Consider the following 18144-nt stretch of genomic DNA (forward strand, 5'->3'; position numbering starts at 1 on the left):
TTATGTGAGTTTATATTGGCTCCCTCCCAGCTGACTGGTGCCCTGATCCCATGTTCTCATCAGCCTCTCTGCTCTAGTGGTGTCCAGCAGATCCACTATGGCATTCACTATTGACAAGCTGCCGTTCTTGCTTTTAGAAATAGAGGAGGATTTTTTTACTATTCATATAGTGTAAGATATACGCTTACCCAACTTGAAATCTCTGGTGACCTAACATATGCATGGACCCTCGAGAGGAGTCTCCAGAGTCTTACAGAAGTCTTCTGAGACCAGGACAGTCCAGTGCTATATGAGGAATAGCTCCGCCCACCTCACGAGCGCTCAATCATGTTTACAGGCGCAATGCAACAGGGCTTCAGTAATCTCGGAGAAAGAGGTGTCCCCTGATTCCCCTCCTCTCAAGAAACCAATTAAATAGGATAACTGAAACGTAAATAAAATTGCATTTATTTAATTAGAAACAATGTGGATAGGGCTGTGAAATACAGTAACTTAATTAACACTTTACTTATGCATTTAGTTTTAAGACACTGATATATTAATTAGTCTTCTCTTTGGTGAACCTTGTGATGCTACAATTTGACTTTCTATGATGCGCTTCAGGATCACTTGGTTGGAGCGTGCGTTGGTCGCGCGCTGTAGGGGTTAATGAGCGCGCGCGCGTCACACACCGTCAGCGGATCCAGCTTTCAAAATGACGCTCTTCTCCGCGAGCGATCAACGCGTCACTGTATGCAACATGAAGGACCGCACACAAGAGCTCAGACAAGTGAGTATGATTAGAGTTAACTGAGCCCGGCTGAACTTTATATCTGTGCTCTAAGGGCAGACGCGCATAGATAATGATTTCATATTGATCACTCCTCAGAAGCGCAGATCAGTAGTGATGGTTCAAGTTTGTTGTGCACTAGTTGGAATAAGGTCGTTGTGTATCGTTGGTGGATTTGAGATGAGCACAATGAACAAATGCTGTTTTATTTATGTTTGTCATAAATGCATTTATACTGACCTTTGGACAGAATAATGAAGTTCCTTTGTTTGAGTTGAATAGATTGGAAGTGATGGGGTGAGGTTCAGAAAAACATCATTTGTGAGTTGTGTTACGATTTATTTACCTTTCAAACTGTAATTAAATAATGTTAAAATAAAAAGTGGGTTATTTTAGTGTAGATAATAAAAGTACTGCGTGCTCATTTACATATACAGTAAAAGTCAAATTACACCATCAACAGTTACAGAGCTGAAAACTGATTGGACATCCCAAATTTCACTGAGCAGATTAAGATTTAACATGATAAATGATGCTTCAACTCTGTGATTTTCTGTAATGGAGAGTTCTGAGTTGAGCACAATAATTATTAACCAGTGTTTCCTCACTATCACTGAACAAACAGAGGACAGGAGAGGGATTCTGTCCTGTTGTGATTCTGGACACTGGCTTGAGTGTGTTAACAAGTCAGATGAAAAAGCCTTGTTTCATTTCTCTGTCAGTACTAGATGTGTGCGAAATTGACAAAGAAATTATATTTCAATGTTTTCTGTGATTTTGTTGATAATGATAATTAGACTAAATGATGCTTAGTGTTTTTAGTGCTGGTATCTTGGCTGGTTTAGGTCTGTAATGGACTGCTAATTCCCAGAGTTTTTCATGTGTACAGTGGTCAGTTCACTGCAGCAGTGACAGAGACTTTTCATTAAGGGGTGACTTTTGCCACCTTGAATTCATTTACCGTTTACCAGGGCATTTTACCTTTATAAGAGCAGCTTTATTCCAACTTTATATGCATCATCTTTTATGACAAATTCTTCACAGATAGTAAACTGACTCCAGAACGGAGATCCGGATCAGATAAGGTCCATACCCCACCCATATCCACTAATAAAGTGGTTCATCTGGCTCGGACTTCTTCATTATGTGGGTGCATATCTTATTCAAAATGGGTTACGTGGCCAAAACTAGCTACAGAAATATCTAAAAATAGAGCTGACCAACATTATATATAAACTAGATTGCTCTAAAATCTTCAATATCCCATTTGTTTCCCTTTATTATTATTAGACCATAAAACCATTCAAAACTTGAAAAAAAATCCACTTTCCTTAGTAACAATTAAACACTCTATAAAGAATTAGTTAATTATAGACTGTAGATACATTGAATAGGTTTTACAGGACAATTAAAATGCAACCATAAACGTTTTATTTACAGGTGCTGGTCATATAATTAGTATATCATCAAAAAGTTGATTTATTTCACTAATTCCATTCAAAAATTGAAACTTGTATATTATATTCATTCATTACACACAGACTGATATATTTCAAATGTTTATTTCTTTTAATTTTGATGATTATAACTGACAACTAAGGAAAATCCCAAATTCAGTATCTCAGAAAATTTGAATATTGTGAAAAGGTTCAATATTGAAGACACCTGGTGACACACTCTAATCAGCTAATTAACTCAAAACACCTGCAAAGGCCTTTAAATGGTCTCTCAGTCTAGTTCTGTAGGATAGACAATCATGGGGAAGACTGCTGACTTGACAGTTGTCCAAAAGACGACCATTGACACCTTGCACATGGAGGACAAGACACAAAAGGTCATTGCAAAAGAGGCTCGCTGTTCACAGAGCTCTGTGTCCAAGCACATTAATAGAGAGGCGAAGGGAAGGAAAAGTATAAAAAAAAGTGTACAAGCAATAGGGATAACCGCACACTGGAGAGGATTGTGAAACAAAACCCATTTAAAAATGCGGGGGAGATTCACAAAGAGTGGACTGCAGCTGGAGTCAGTGCTTCAAGAACCACTACACACAGAAGTATGCAAGACATGGGTTTCAGCTGTCGCACTCCTTGTGTCAAGCCACTCTTGAACAACAGACAGCGTCAGAAGCGTCTGGTTTACAAAAGGACTGGACTGCTGCTGAGTGGTCCACAGTTATGTTCTCTGATGAAAGTAAATTTTGCATTTCCTTTGGATATCAGGATCCCAGAGTCTGGAGGAAGAGAGGAGAGGCACACAGTCCACCTTGCTTGAGGTCCAGTGTAAAGTTTCCACAGTCAGTGATGGTTTGGGGTCCATGTCATCTGCTGGTGTTGGTCCACTGTGTTTTCTGAGGTCAAAGGTCAACACAGCCGTATACCAGGAAGTTTTAGAGCACTTCATGCTTCCTGCTCTGACCAACTTTATTGAGATGCAGATTTCATTTTCCAACAGGACTTGGCACCTGCACACAGTGCCAAAGCTACCAGTACCTGGTTTAAGGACCAAGGTATCCCTGTTCTTAATTGGCCAACAAGCTCGCCTGACCTTAATCCTATAGAAAATCTATGGGGTATTGTGAAGAGGAAGATGTGATATGCCAGACCCAAGAATGCAGAAGAGCTGAAGGCCACTATCAGAGCAACCTGGGCTCTCATAACACCTAAACAGTGCCACAGACTGATCGACATTCCACGCTACATTGCTGCAGTAATTTAGGCAAAAGGAGCTCCAACTAAGTGTTGAGTGCTGTACATGCTCATACTTTTCATGTTCATACTTTTCAGTTGGCCAAGATTTCTAAAAATCCTTTCTTTGTATTGGTCTTAAGTTATATCCAAATTTTCTGAGATACTGAATTTGGGATTTTCCTTAGTTGTCAGTTATAACTAGAGTTGTTCCGATTCCGATACTAGTATCGGAAATATCTCCGATACCACAACAAATTCTGGCATCGGCATCGGCGAGTACATGAACCCATATACCGATCCGATACCATTTTCAAGACCTAGTTATGAACGCTAGCTTTGCCTAACCGCTGCACGGTTCTTCTTCGCTGCTCAGAATGCATTGCAAACACAGGACGATGTGCTGTAATGCCACAAGCAACCCCTGTTTAGAGCAGCGAAGAAGAAATGAAAACGCGTTAGCAGCACTGATCTATATATGACTGGATCGCTCATCGCGTTCTAAACTGCCAACAGACAGTGAAGCCGCTTCTATATTACAGATCAGTGGTTAGCAGTATGTCCGCTGTTTAGCAGTATTTCAGACTGGACCAACCAGACAGTAAAACGGCGACTAGGGATGCCACAAGTACTGGCACTTCACTACCAAGAATTTTAAAATGTGATGATACCAGCGTCTCTGTAGAACCGGTAGTAAGTTTGAGTATATTCGTTACCCGCAGCTGCGTTCAGTCGCTTCCGTGTTAGTCTAAGCGCAGGGCTCCAGACTGTAGCCGAATATATATACTAGTGTCTGTGAATATTAAACTGCAAAATACTATTTAAATATTACTCCTGCAAAGTCTACATCTCTGTGGGAGACGGGCGCAGATGCACGGGAGCTCGCTGTTTTGTGGCCTCTGCCGTGTGTCACTATATGAGGACATGAACGCATAAACCGTCACTTCATGAGAATTTAACGTTTCATTTGAGAAAACTGTCATATCATAAACACAGACACTCAAAGATCTTCATGGCGAGTAAATTGACAATATATTAAGCTACTGTTGTAGCCTACAGTAGATTTAGCTACGTCTCTATGTAGTAATAATACGTCTCTATTAATAATAATAATTATGCCTAGACGGTTGCTTGTTTTTTACTTGTTTTGTTGTAAAGAGATTATCTGATTAATATAGAATTTTTTATATTCCTAGACTTATTTGTTGCAGTTTTTATACACTAATATTGTGAAACTAAAATACTAAAATACCTTTTTTAGTTTGCGGTGTTAGATTTTTGGCTGCATTTGAAGTTCTTTTTCGCTTAAGAAATTAAATAATATTACTGTCAAATTCATGTCAGATAATAAAAATACTGCAATAAATACAGTAGTTCACCATGTATTTGTTCATGTTTTATCAAGGGATAAGTCTGGAGCACACCATAAAATAATTCTAGCAATTTACACAGGGCTAGTAGTATATACAGCTGTATATACAGATACACACCCAGGTATCGGATCAGTACTCGGTATCGGCCGATACCCTGAGCCCAGGTATCGGAATCGGTATCGGGAAGAGAAAAAGGGTATCGGAACATCTCTAGTTATAATCATCAAAATTAAAAGAAATAAACATTTGAAATATATCAGTCTGTGTATAATGAATATATATAATATACAAGTTTCACTTTTTGAATTGAATTAGTGAAATAAATGAACTTTTTGATGATATTCTAATTATATGACCAGCACCTGTAATTCAAAACTTGAGCTCTAAATAAGACAATAGCATTGACTCAGTTCAATAACTTTGTAAAGCTAATCTGTACGAATGAATTAGTTAAATTCAGCTATAAGCAATTCTAAAGCAGACAAAAGTTTCAATATTCACTTGTTGTTGATGTTGATTGAATTATGTTCGAATCAGTGAAAAGTTTGGAAATATGAGACAAAGTTGATTCGGCAAGGGAAGTCGTGGCCTAATGGTTAGAGAGTCGGACTCCCAATCGAAAGGTTGTGAGTTCGAGTCCCGGGCTGGCAGGAATTGTGGGTGGGGGGAGTGCATGTACAGTTCTCTCTCCACCTTCAATACCATGACTTAGGTGCCCTTGAGCAAGGCATCGAACCCCCAACTGCTCCCCGGGCGCCGCAGCATAAATGGCTGCCCAGTGCTCCGGGTGTGTGCTCACAGTGTGTGTGTGTGTTCACTGCTCTGTGTGTGTGCATTTCGGATGGGTTAAATGCAGAGCACAAATTCTGAGTATGGGTCACCATACTTGGCTGAATGTCACTTCACAATAAAGCAGCTCTGGAGAAAACAGTGATGTCATCATCCAGTAGCCAATATAAAACGTCCAACATCCAATAATAGTAGTGAATATTCAGTGTCTTTTAAACCCCAACTTCACCAGGTGACTGAAACAGAAACCAGGTGCAGTCGTCTCAGCTCTCCTCTGGCTAAAGGAACAAAGATTATAATTTCAGGCTGCATCACTAGTCTGATTGTGGACTGATGTCATTAAGAATATTTCACTGTAAGCATGATAAAACTGCACTGTGGTCCTAGCAGCTCCTGGCTTTACTCATAAGGATCTAAGCAGAGGACTTGCCTGTTTCTCGTGGTCTTTGCTCAGAGCCAATGTAGGCGTATCTACAGTCGTGGCCAAAAGTTTTGAGAATTACATAAATGATAGTTTTCAAAAAGTTTGCTGCTAAACTGCTTTTAGATCTTTGTTTCAGTTGTTTCTGTGATGTACTGAAATATAATTACAAGCACTTCATACGTTTCAAAGGCTTTTATCGACAATTACATGACATTTATGCAAAGAGTCAGTATTTGCAGTGTTGGCCCTTCTTTTTCAGGACCTCTGCAATTCGACTGGGCATGCTCTCAATCAACTTCTGGGCCAAATCCTGACTGATAGCAACCCATTCTTTCATAATCACTTCTTGGAGTTTGTCAGAATTAGTGGGTTTTTGTTTATCCACCCGCCTCTTGAGGATTGACCACAAGTTCTCAATGGGATTAAGATCTGGGAAGTTTCCAGGCCATGGACCCAAAATTTCAACATTCTGGTCCCCGAGCCACTTAGTTATCACTTTTGCCTTATGGCACGGTGCTCCATCGTGCTGGAAAATGCATTGTTCTTCACCAAACTGTTGTTGGATTGTTGGAAGAAGTTGCTGTTGGAGGGTGTTTTGGTACCATTCTTTATTCATGGCTGTGTTTTTGGGCAGAATTGTGAGTGAGCCCACTCCCTTGGATGAGAAGCAACCCCACACATGAATGGTGTCAGGATGCTTTACTGTTGGCATGACACAGGACTGATGGTAGCACTCACCTTTTCTTCTCTGGACAAGCCTTTTTCCAGATGCCCCAAACAATCGGAAAGGGGCTTCATCGGAGAATATGACTTTGCCCCAGTCCTCAACAGTCCATTCACTATACTTTCTGCAGAAGATCAATCTGTCCCTGATGTTTTTTTTGGAGAGAAGTGGCTTCTTTGCTGCCCTTCTTGACACCAGGCCATCTTCCAAAAGTCTTGGCCTCACTGTGCGTGCAGATGCGCTCACACCTGCCTGCTGCCATTCCTGAGCAAGCTCTGCACTGTTGGCACTCCGATCCCGCAGCTGTATCCTCTTTAGCAGTGTTGGGGGTAATGCATTACAAGTAACGCAAGTTACGTAATCAGATTACTTTTTTCAAGTAACTAGTAAAGTAACGCATTACTTTTTAATTTACAAGAAAATATCTGAGTTACTTTTTCAAAACAGTAACGCCAGTTACTTTGTATTCCCATTTTTTGACTGACAAGCCTCCTGTTCCCATATTGGGAGAAATCGGAAGTATGGAGGCGTTGTGTGCACTGTGTGAACATGATGTTACTGTAGTTCTAGACTAAATGTGAATGTGCATTAATTCATCCCACTCACAAAAAAACAAAAAATTTAGGATTCATCAAAATTAATCAAAACCGTGAAATGCAAACTCAGAATATGACGCAAACCTGCAATAACTAAATATATTAAATAACACAAATGTATCTATTCCCATTTTATTAACAGTGTCTTTGCTGCTGACCTATAATGATCCAGTTCAACCATACTAATAATTAAAAAATGACTTTAGATAAACTAACAATTGTGCTTCATTGTTTTTTTTTATTGCTGAAGAGTGTTGAACCTTCTCCTGTGTTCTACTGTACAGACGTGAATTTACTTTTCCTTCAGCCTGAGGTTTATTCATTACACTTTTTGGTGTGAAACGGCTTTTACATTTGCTATAAATAGAGCTTCTTATATTAAAAACAATCAAGCCCTGCTCATATTTAAAAAGTAACGTGAAAGTAACGCAAAAGTAATGTAACACATTACTTTCCATAAAAAGTAACTAAGTAACGTATTTAGTTACTTTTTTAGGGAGTAACGCAATATTGTAAGGCATTACTTTTAAAAGTAACTTTCCCCAACACTGCTCTTTAGGAGACGATCCTGGCGCTTGCTGGACTTTCTTGGACGCCCTGAAGCCTTCTTTACAAGAAGTGAACCTCTTTCCTTGAAGTTCTTGATGATCCTATAAATTGTTGATTTAGGTGCAATCTTAGTAGCCACAATATCCTTGCCTGTGAAGCCATTTTTATGCAACGCAATGATGGCTGCACGCGTTTCTTTGCAGGTCACCATGGTTAACAATGGAAGAACAATGATTTCAAGCATCACCCTCCTTTTAACATGTCTAGTCTGCCATTCTAACCCAATCAGCCTGACATAATGATCTCCAGCCTTGTGCTCGTCAACATTCTCACCTGAGTTAACAAGACGATTACTGAAATGATCTCAGCAGGTCCTTTAATGACAGCAATGAAATGCAGTGGAAAGGTTTTTTTGGGATTAAGATAATTTTCATGGCAAAGAAGGACTATGCAATTCATCTGATCCTCTTCATAACATGCTGGAGTATATGCAAATTGCTATTATAAAAACTTAAGCAGCAACTTTTCCAATTTCCAATATTTATGTAATTCTCAAAACTTTTGGCCACGACTGTACATCACTTTGACCATTCTCTGTAGATCCCACCTTCTCACGTGCTACGATTGGTCGATTATCTACAATGCCTGCATGTTATGGGTCAAACTACTTTTTGATCATTACCTTCAGCAAAGATGAAAACAGTGAAACAAAGCCAAAACCTGGATATTTAAGCCAATATAGAAATCCTGACCAGGCTTGAAAAAAGCATGAATGGTCACCCTAAAATAAGTAAAAAGCATCGGATGTCAAATTTTTCTCACAGCAACTGTAATGACACAAGCACATAACATCCAGGCATTGTAGATAATCGACCAATCGTAGCATGTGAGAAGGTGGGATCTACAGAGAATGGTCAAAGTGATGCATACAAGATTTCATGAAATTTCATAGCAACCACCAATTTTCATGTTTTAAAAGGATACATATAACTACTAACCCTAAAAATAAAAGTGTACCAGCTAACATTTAAAGAAGTTTGACGTTTTCAGAAATATGCTTATTCTTGCCAAGATTCATTAGAACATCTCTTAAGTCTAAATAGTAAACATAATGCTACAGCCATAACCTGCTTAGTTTTCTTCAGGGGTCTCCAAACTCCTGTTATGTAGAGTTTTGCTCCAACTCAACTCAACACGCCAGCCTGGAAGCTTCTATCATGCCTAGTAAGATCTTGATTAGCTGGTTCAGGTGTGTTTGATTGGGGTTGGAGCTAAACTTTGCAGGAGACTGGTCCTCCAGGACTGAGTTTGGACACCCATGGCTTAGTGTAAAGGCTGGAAACATTCAGAAAGCCCAAGCTTGCGGTGTGAAACAGGTGTAACGAGGGGTTATGAAATAGGACTACTTTGACTTAGACAAGCTGCCTTTGTGAACCATTGTCAGTATTAAAGAAAATAGCCAGCTAAATCAAGTTTAAAATTACATTTAATCTTACTTTACTCAGGCTGCAGGAAAAGATCAAAACCAGACATTCCCCAAAATAGACCGGTGCCACTTGTGAATAAGCTGTAGGCTGCAAAAGAAAGAAAGAAAAACAAAACGTTAATGTGCAATATCTTAATTAGATTTTTTTTTTTTTTTATGATAAGATTTAATTATTTGAAACAGGGGGAGGTCCGGAATATATTCAAGATGCTGCTCACAGTTAACACTTATCTGTCTGGATGGGATTTTAACCATTGGGATTTACAGGCTCTGGTCTGTATTGACACAGACAGACAAAAGTCCAAAGCCTAGAGAGAGGAAGTGAGGCAAGATATAATGAGGGAGGTGAATTTCAGTCAAGGTTGTCCACATTTTCAGAGTCATATCCGAGCTTAAGAACTTGCTTATGAATGATCATGTTTAAAGGGTTCATAGGATGCTACATGCACTTTTACAAGTTGTTTGAACTGAAATGTGTGTTGGCAGTGTGTGTACACAACCACCCTAAAATGAAAAAAAAATCCACCCAGTGTTTTACTCCTTTCTCAAATCAAGCCGATCTCAGATGCATGTCTGTGTGACATCACAGAGACAGACCCCTCTCACGGTCACGATAGTTTGATTGACAGTAGCGTTTCAGCACAGACTGGACTGTCATCTTACCTTAGACCCGTCCTGAGTTACTGTCATCAGCAGATGTAGAAAAGAATGGTTCCTAAGTGATTGAGTTTTTTTTGTTGTTGGATGTAATAATGAAAATAGCAGTAGTAATTTACTCCCGACATCTGAGCAGCTGAAGAGGCGTTGGTTTTCTTTTGTTTTTTAAGGGATTGCGCCCCGATCTACATAAATGCATCTATGTTTGTGCAAATCAATCGTGATCCAGCTTCACCTCCAGAAGACGTGAATATAAGGTTTTTTAAAGAATCTTTGCAGATCGCCTTTCCTATTGTTGGGTATCAGACCGAATCAGACAATATAAGATTCGATCAAGAACATGTTTGAAACATGAGGAGCCGAATTCCACAGAGAGGCCCAAGACAACAGGATGTTCGTAAATCAGATCCTAGGGCCAGCCAGTCTGAAGCAAGCCTAACCAACCAACTCTTTCACAGAACAGCTAACTACATTAACACAAAAGAACACATTTGCCACTGAAATTACCCGGAAAAATTGAACCAGGAGCCTTTTTTTGCAGGAACTTTCCCCCCCAGACATGTTGCTTTCTGCATTTCCACCGCGGCCTAAAGTACTGTGAAGATTAGGCAAATAGTCTGGTGGACTTGACTATTTCTGGTCTACCGAGGACTTGCATCCTCGGTAGTTCGGACTTTGCGTGGAGTGTGATCTCCAGCAGACGGGACGACGTAAGTCCAGTAATTCTGCAAACAGCGGTGTAATTGATAACATCAGTCAGCTCGCCTTGGCTACTGCTATTTTCCTCACTGTATATTTTCGATAAGACGAAATATGAATATCAAACACCACTGCCTCCTTTTATTTTCATTTAAACATATTAATAACCGGATAAATGTAGTTTGGGGAAATGTGTAGGCCTATATAGCCTACATTACAATGAAACAAAATATTATATCAAACAGTATTGTCTCTTTTTATTTTAATTTTAATATATTAATAGATATATTAATATATTAAATTATATTTAATTTATGTCCCTGTTCTGCCACAGGCACCACTGAACTATGAACCCCCCCCCCCAGATCCCACATCCCCAGGTCCTTAGACCCCCCCCCCCCTCCCACTGACATAGGATGACATGCACCAGTCACTTTGTGCAGCATTGGTCTGCTCACTACCTCATTCAGCATGGAACTGATGTAATTCTACCACCTCATCAGTCACATCATAAAATAACTGCTCTTGAGCCCTTTGTCAAAAAGAGAATAAGCTTTTTTTGCACTAAAAATCTTTTTATCTGCACTGTTTGTTCACTTCACTGGTTTTGCTCTCTATCTGCCATGTGCCTTGGGCTGCTTTATTTAACTTTATTTTTATTTATTTATTTTTTACATTCCCTTATTGTATAGCTGTATCTTTTATTTTTTTATTTGATCTAGATTTTTAGGCTCTACTGTTAGTGTTATCTGTATGCACCGGGGGTCTGAGAGTAACGCAATTTCGATTCTCTGTGTGTATGTACTGTACATGTGGAAGAACTGACAATAAAGCAGACTTGACTTGGCTAAATTGTATAAAGACCAGAGATTACCTGTTAGATTTACCCAAAACAAATTATATTTTATGTTTAATTTTATGTGAAACGCGACTAATAATCATAACAACTCAGGAAGGAGATTGTCAATTTTGGGACAAGTAGTCAAGATGAATGGTCAAAGAACAGCATGACCATCACATGTAAATTCATGATAGTAATCACGATCACAAGCTCTTTGGATTGACTTCCCCCACACCTAGAGGATAAAAACTAGACTTAGATTCCTTATGCAGAGTTCAGACTGCACGATTTTAGCCCAGTTTTTGGCTCGCCGACAGGTTTTGAGAAATCGCAGACATATGCCCGAAATCACAGGCAAATCGGTGCTCGTTCACGCGAGTGACAATCATGCAGTGTGAATGAGCAAAGACACTATCTGAGAGAATCGCTGACGAGTCTCCGATGCCCGTGAGATATTTGGCATGCTAAATATCTGGACCTGTCTGCGATTCAAAATCATGCTGTGTGAAAAGTGTTCTGTCTGAAAACTACATCGGCGATGACCGACAGCCAATGAGAGAGCAAGATACAGAGCAGCGGGGATTTCGGGGAGGAGTTATAAAGCACAATATCCTCGCGTCTCCCCAACCATTTCCTTCTCCATATTCTTCTTGCAATTCGTATTGCAAGCTTTTTGCGGTCTGCCATTTTTAATAATAATCCCAGTCTCACGTGAGAACTCAGGTCTTGCACGCGTGATATCGCGTCGTTTCCTTGTCACATCTCGCATGTGTTTGCTTGGTTGTGAAACGTAGTTTGCGTGCCAGTGCATGCCAGACAGAGTTGTCGGCGATCCTTCCTATTGTAAAGTCATGCAGTGTGAAACATTCTGTCGCCGATCCATCGTGCAGTGTGAACACAGCAGTGACTAAATGCTGGCCAAGTTAGTCATGCAGTGTGAAAAGAACAGTGACCTGGCTACTTTGAAAATCATGCAGTCTGAACTTGGCATTAGGAGATCGTTTAACCTCTCTGGTCTCCACAGAACATGTCCTTATGTTCACGGAATGCCACAGAGATTTCCATGTATATATGCAGCTAAATGACTCTAAAAGGACTTATTAGGAACTATTCATTGCTATGCATAACTCTATACCATGTATGTAACCTACACATTTGACCATCATGTCCTAATCACTTATTGTGTGTGTATTTTGAATAACTATTAAATAGTTTATGGGATTATATAAATGTTGGGTATGTATGAGTTTGAAAATTCATGCTTTAAACGTTTCTATCAATCAATACTTTGTAAAATTTATTTATATTCTAGTTATAGAAATCATGTCCAAATTATACTCTGCAAGAGCAGAAAAATTCAGATTATGAATTGTGAGGAGAAATAAAGCAACACCCAAAGCTAAGACAATGTCTAATAAGTCAAATCACCAGTTTGAATGTGGCCAACAACCCAGTTTTAACACTCAGGACACCATCAAATTGTGCTTTTTAGTGTCATGGTGAATGCAGCTAAAATAAACAGTCCCTCAGAGAGTGACTTGGAAGAGAGGGTCGGGATCAAAAGAGCCAATTAACATTTAAAGAAAAATGCTACAAAACTGCATGCTCTGAAAAGAGCTGTTTTTGGCAGGGTAAAAAAAAATATTTTTACATTACCATTGAAATTTTTTTAACCAAACTATGTTACAATAGAGACTTTCCATTAGGACCCTAAGGAATCATATCAACTTGTGGAAAATGGGCATTATGTCCTCTTCATCTCACCTGCAATTCTTACTTGAAATGTAAAATAAGTGACCTACATATTCACTCTTGACTGAACTAAAATGCGGATTTAAGGTAACTAAATCACCAAACCCCCCAGAAAAAGAATTAATCATTAACTGAATTCGTTAACTTTTCCTCAAATCCACAATAATGCTAATGTGCTTTAACGATCTAACTTAAAGGGTTAGTTCAGCCAAATAGCAAAATTATGTCATTAATAACTTACCCTCATGTTGTTCCAAACCTGTGAGACCTCCGTTTATCTTCAGAACACAGTTTAAGATATTTTAGATTTAGTCCGAGAGCTCTCAGTCCCTCCATTGAAGCTGTGTGTACGGTCTACTGTCCATGTCCAGAAAGGTAAGAAAAACATCATCAAAGTAGTCCATGTGACATCAGAGGGTCAGTTAGAATGGTTTGAAGCATCGAAAGTACATTTTGGTCCAAAAATATCAAAAACTATGACTTTATTCAGCATCGTCTTCTCTTCCGTGTCTGTTGTGATAGAGTTCCAAACAAAGCAGTTTGTGATATCCGGTTCACGAGCAAATCATTCGATGTAACTGGATCTTTTTGAACGGTTCGCGTCTCCAATGCACATTAATCCACAAGTGACTTAATCTGGCTCGGCTCGGTGTTCATCTATCTCTTCACAGCAGTTCAGTCAGTGCACTGTTTGAGTAAATGAATTGCTCCGGGATATTGGTTTGTTTGAACTCAGAGGAAGTGTCAGCCACGTTAAAAAAGTTAAAAGCTTAAGTCATTTGTGGATTAATGCGTATTGGGGACGCGAACCATTTAAAATGATTCAGTTCGATTTGGTGAACTGGTTCAAGAAGATCCGGTTACATCGAATGATTCGTTCACGAACCGGATATCACAACCTGTTTTGATTTGAACTCTCTCTCACAACAGACACGGAAGAGAAGACAATGTTGAATAAAGTCGTAGTTTTTGCTATTTTTGGACCAAAATGTATTTTCGATGCTTCAGAAAATTCTAACTGACCCTCTGATGTCACATGGACTACTTTGATGATGTTTTTCTTACCTTTCTGGACATGGACAGTAGACCGTACACACAGCTTCAATGGAGGGACTGAGAGCTCTCGGACTAAATCTAAAATATCTTAAACTGTGTTCTGAAGATAAACGGAGGTCTCACGGGTTTGGAACGACATGAGGGTGAGTTATTAATGACATAATTTTGCTATTTGGCTGAACTAACCCTTTAACTTGACACAATGAGGTATTTCAAAATTAAAACAGCAAAAAAAGCCATTAACTGTTAACAGTAAAGTAACTGGTATAGGTAAATGTACAAATAAAACATTTTGACAGTACTTTCTGTTCTGTCCTCATAGACCTGCCACTTCTCCACTCAGTGACTGTTTCACGAGTTCACACTTACATATAATTAGCTGAAGTATTATAATGCATATTTGGCGTGCTGTCCGGTGAAGGGCTCTGACCTCGGGAATGGCCCGAACCTAGAGTACACCCTCCTACCCCCCACCCCACCCCACGTATATAAAAGTGTAAAATTAACTCTAAGTGGGAGAGATGGGGCGGAGGGGGGATGCTGATAAACCGTCAATGGAGACGGGTAAGTCAGCTGTATTTATACCCTAGGGTTGGTTATCTTGTGCTCCACCTGTGCTAATTAGGCTAAATATCTGACGTGCTCCTCCCGAATCTTGTTAATGAAACTTCATTTAAAAAAGGCGCATTCTATGTCCAAATTTGGCCAGCATCTGTAGTGAGTCTTTTAGGGCATATTGTAGGGCGTATATTGGGTGCATGGCCAAATGTGGCAGGACAATTAAAATTTTCTAAGTGGCACAGAAGCTGTATCTAAATCAGCATTTATATGTATATGCACTACAATTACAACTGCATAAATAATGCTATGAGATTATTGTTTTTAAATAATATTGAAATATTATTTTCTATAATTCTAAAATTGCCAGTAGGTGCCGGCAAGTCACTGTCATCTTGAACTGTGATATTGATTTTTCTTTGTTTATTTGTAAGCGTATATTCATAATTGCACTGATTTACTTTGTGGTTTTGTGTAGCCCAGTAAAGGTGCTGAGTTTGAACACTATATTAAAATTTGTTTTGTTATTTTGTACTTTGTGTTTAGTCATCACCCTCATTTGTGTCTGTGGGGAGAAAATAAATCACATTTTGCACTTCCCCGTGTCGGACCATGCCTATCTAGTTCCTCTCTAGACCATCGGAACCACAATATCTGACTTTGGTGGCTATAAGGCTAGAAAGTTCACAGTCACTAAAAGTTTGGACATTTTAGGTATTTGTACACTCAATTCAATGAATGTTTTTACATTTTATCTCATATTAGGAAGTTTTACAAAGAGTTGTGTCTCACAAACATCCCAATTTACATGCTATCAGTAATTTCTTTGTGTTATTTACATGTGTCCAACCAATCACAAGTTAAGTATGGAGTGCCTCAGGGCTCAGTATTAGGTCCTCTACTTTTCTTCTTGTATATGTTTCCCTTATTGTGGTCCCATTAATGCCAGTTCAGTCTTGCATGTATTACACATGACAAGATTATATGTTTATCATTTTGTAAAACTTTTGCGTGCTTCACTGCATCATTTCTATCATAACTTTCTGTGATGTTCTTCTACCCGGCTCCATACATGGCTCTGGCACTCCCGTGGTCAAAATATTTCATTGCCAGATCTATATAAAAGACTATTTGAAAACTAAGGTATTAGATATTTCGTTGTCAACATTGCTGATTGATTCATTCCTGATGATTGCATGGGTACAGGTCTAACAAATAGCTTGAATGCACTGTAAGTCGCTTTGGATAAAAGGATCTTCCAAATTAATAAATGTTAAAATACACTACAACTGTCCCTGCAATTACTACAATGACACGTTCATTTTTTAATGATAATAAATCACCTAATGACTACTGTATTTCTGTTCATCAGGGAAAAGTCCCAGAAGAGGTGGATGAGGTGGCCGTCAGTATTGAAAAGGGTTTCATGGACGAGTTCTTTGAGCAGGTTTGATATTAACATTGCTTTTTCACAGTAAAACAAATGACTGCTGATCAGATTTGTGTTTGAAATATGAAAATATATTGTTAAGTATTATTTATTTATTATTTATTTATTTGATTATTTTTTGTAAAGCTCTAAGTTTTGTCACTCTTAATCCATTTACTTGTGAATCAACTATCTGTGCGTGAATTTATTTGAAAGTTTGAGTTGGGTCTAACCCTACAGAGGTATGTGAAACAAGCTTTACTGTTAATGAACAACATGTACTGTATTTGATCCATTCTGATCTTCCTCTTGTCTCTCAGGTAGAGGAGATTAAAGGGTTCATTGACTCTCTGGCAGAGAGAGTAGAAGAAGTGAAAATAAACCACGGTGCCATCCTGGCCTCTCCAAACCCGGATGAGAGTAAGATCCTGCTACACATAAAGACTTAATTAGCTCACAAACGCAAATGAAAAAAAAAATTACAGTCTGTTGATCAGCATCACCATTACAAATAATTTGTGTATCTCTGTAAAAACTTAAATGAACATTTAAATAGATTTCAGACATAACAACAGGACTGTTGTGATTTGCTGCATTAACACAGCTACAGAATGTGGAGGCCGGACCTGGTTCAGATGTTCAATACACTTCTGTTTACACTCGCTTCACTTAAGAAAGACAGTGACTATATTACAAGTGTCTCCATTAACTCTCAGATATTTACTCAGATATATGCGGACCTTTATGAGGTTTTAAGGTGCCCTTTTTACAGTGTAAATACACAAGTGAGTATTGAGTAATATTAATTATCAACATGTACTTGCTAAATATTTCGGTTATTGCTTCATTTTCCTTGTAGTTATGCTTAATTTACTGTTATTACTATAGTAATTAAAGTACACGTGATAATTAAAGATGTGTAAAAAGGACACAACTATGACTATGAAAAGACTATGAACTATGATTCTTTTTTGATGTGAAAGGAAACATTAAGATTTAATTTAGTAATTTGTGCACCAGAGGAGACACATCTCTATTTTAAGAGTGAGATTGGTTACTGTGTGCTGTGTGAACGGACAGTCAACAGCTGGTTTATTCTACAGACTCAGATTCTGAAGAAAAATAACAGTAAACAATAGTGCCATATTGTGTTGAAATCCTCCATATAATCCAAATAGTAACAATTTTATACACCAAATTTTACACCAAATGTAAAGGGATATAAATGTATAGATTCCCTCAAATTGACAGCAAAAATTTTTTTTAGAAAAAAACATTAGAGTGACCTGTTACCTGTTCAGTTCAGAGAAGTGAACGATCTTTAGATCTTTGTTCCTCTGACCTGATGATAATTGTGTGTGTGTGTGTGTTTTCTTATTTCATTATTGTTCCTGTAGCTCATGGATTGTATTCTGAAAGGGTGAACTGAAATGAGCTAATAAAATGTTTACCTTGATTGCAATGTAAGCTGCTTTGGATAAAACCCTTTATCAAATGCAAGCAAAGTACAATGTATTTCAGCCAGCCTCTAATGTCTCTATAAAGCACAAACACACTCTGCTCCTGTTAATTGCTGCAGTCTTCACCGCTCTTGCCGTGCTTGACGTCATGGAATATTATATTAGAAAGTGAATGTTAGCCCTGGATCTGGTATAGTTTTTTATAGCCACAACTGAACCAAAACAGTGCTGAGACTCCATGTGCAGTGAGCCATAAAAGAGAAGCAGATGTGGTCCAACTGTAAGACATCACACTGAG

General features: G+C 38.7%; 1 protein-coding gene across 2 annotated transcripts in view; it reads left to right on the forward strand.

Moving 5' to 3' along the window:
• Positions 1–689: 689 nt before the first annotated feature.
• Positions 690–18144, forward strand: part of stx1a (syntaxin 1A (brain)) — a 35143-nt gene continuing 17688 nt past the window's right edge. For both annotated transcript variants that reach the window (XM_059533652.1, XM_059533651.1), the window contains exons 1-3: positions 690–769; positions 16330–16404; positions 16707–16806. In XM_059533652.1, the coding sequence (XP_059389635.1) occupies positions 695–769; positions 16330–16404; positions 16707–16806 (250 nt within the window). In that variant the 5' untranslated portion in view covers positions 690–694. The remainder of the gene's footprint in view (positions 770–16329; positions 16405–16706; positions 16807–18144) is intronic.

The sequence above is a fragment of the Carassius carassius genome, chromosome 41 (genome assembly GCF_963082965.1).
Source record: "Carassius carassius chromosome 41, fCarCar2.1, whole genome shotgun sequence".
Classification (NCBI taxonomy): Eukaryota; Metazoa; Chordata; class Actinopteri; order Cypriniformes; family Cyprinidae; genus Carassius; species Carassius carassius.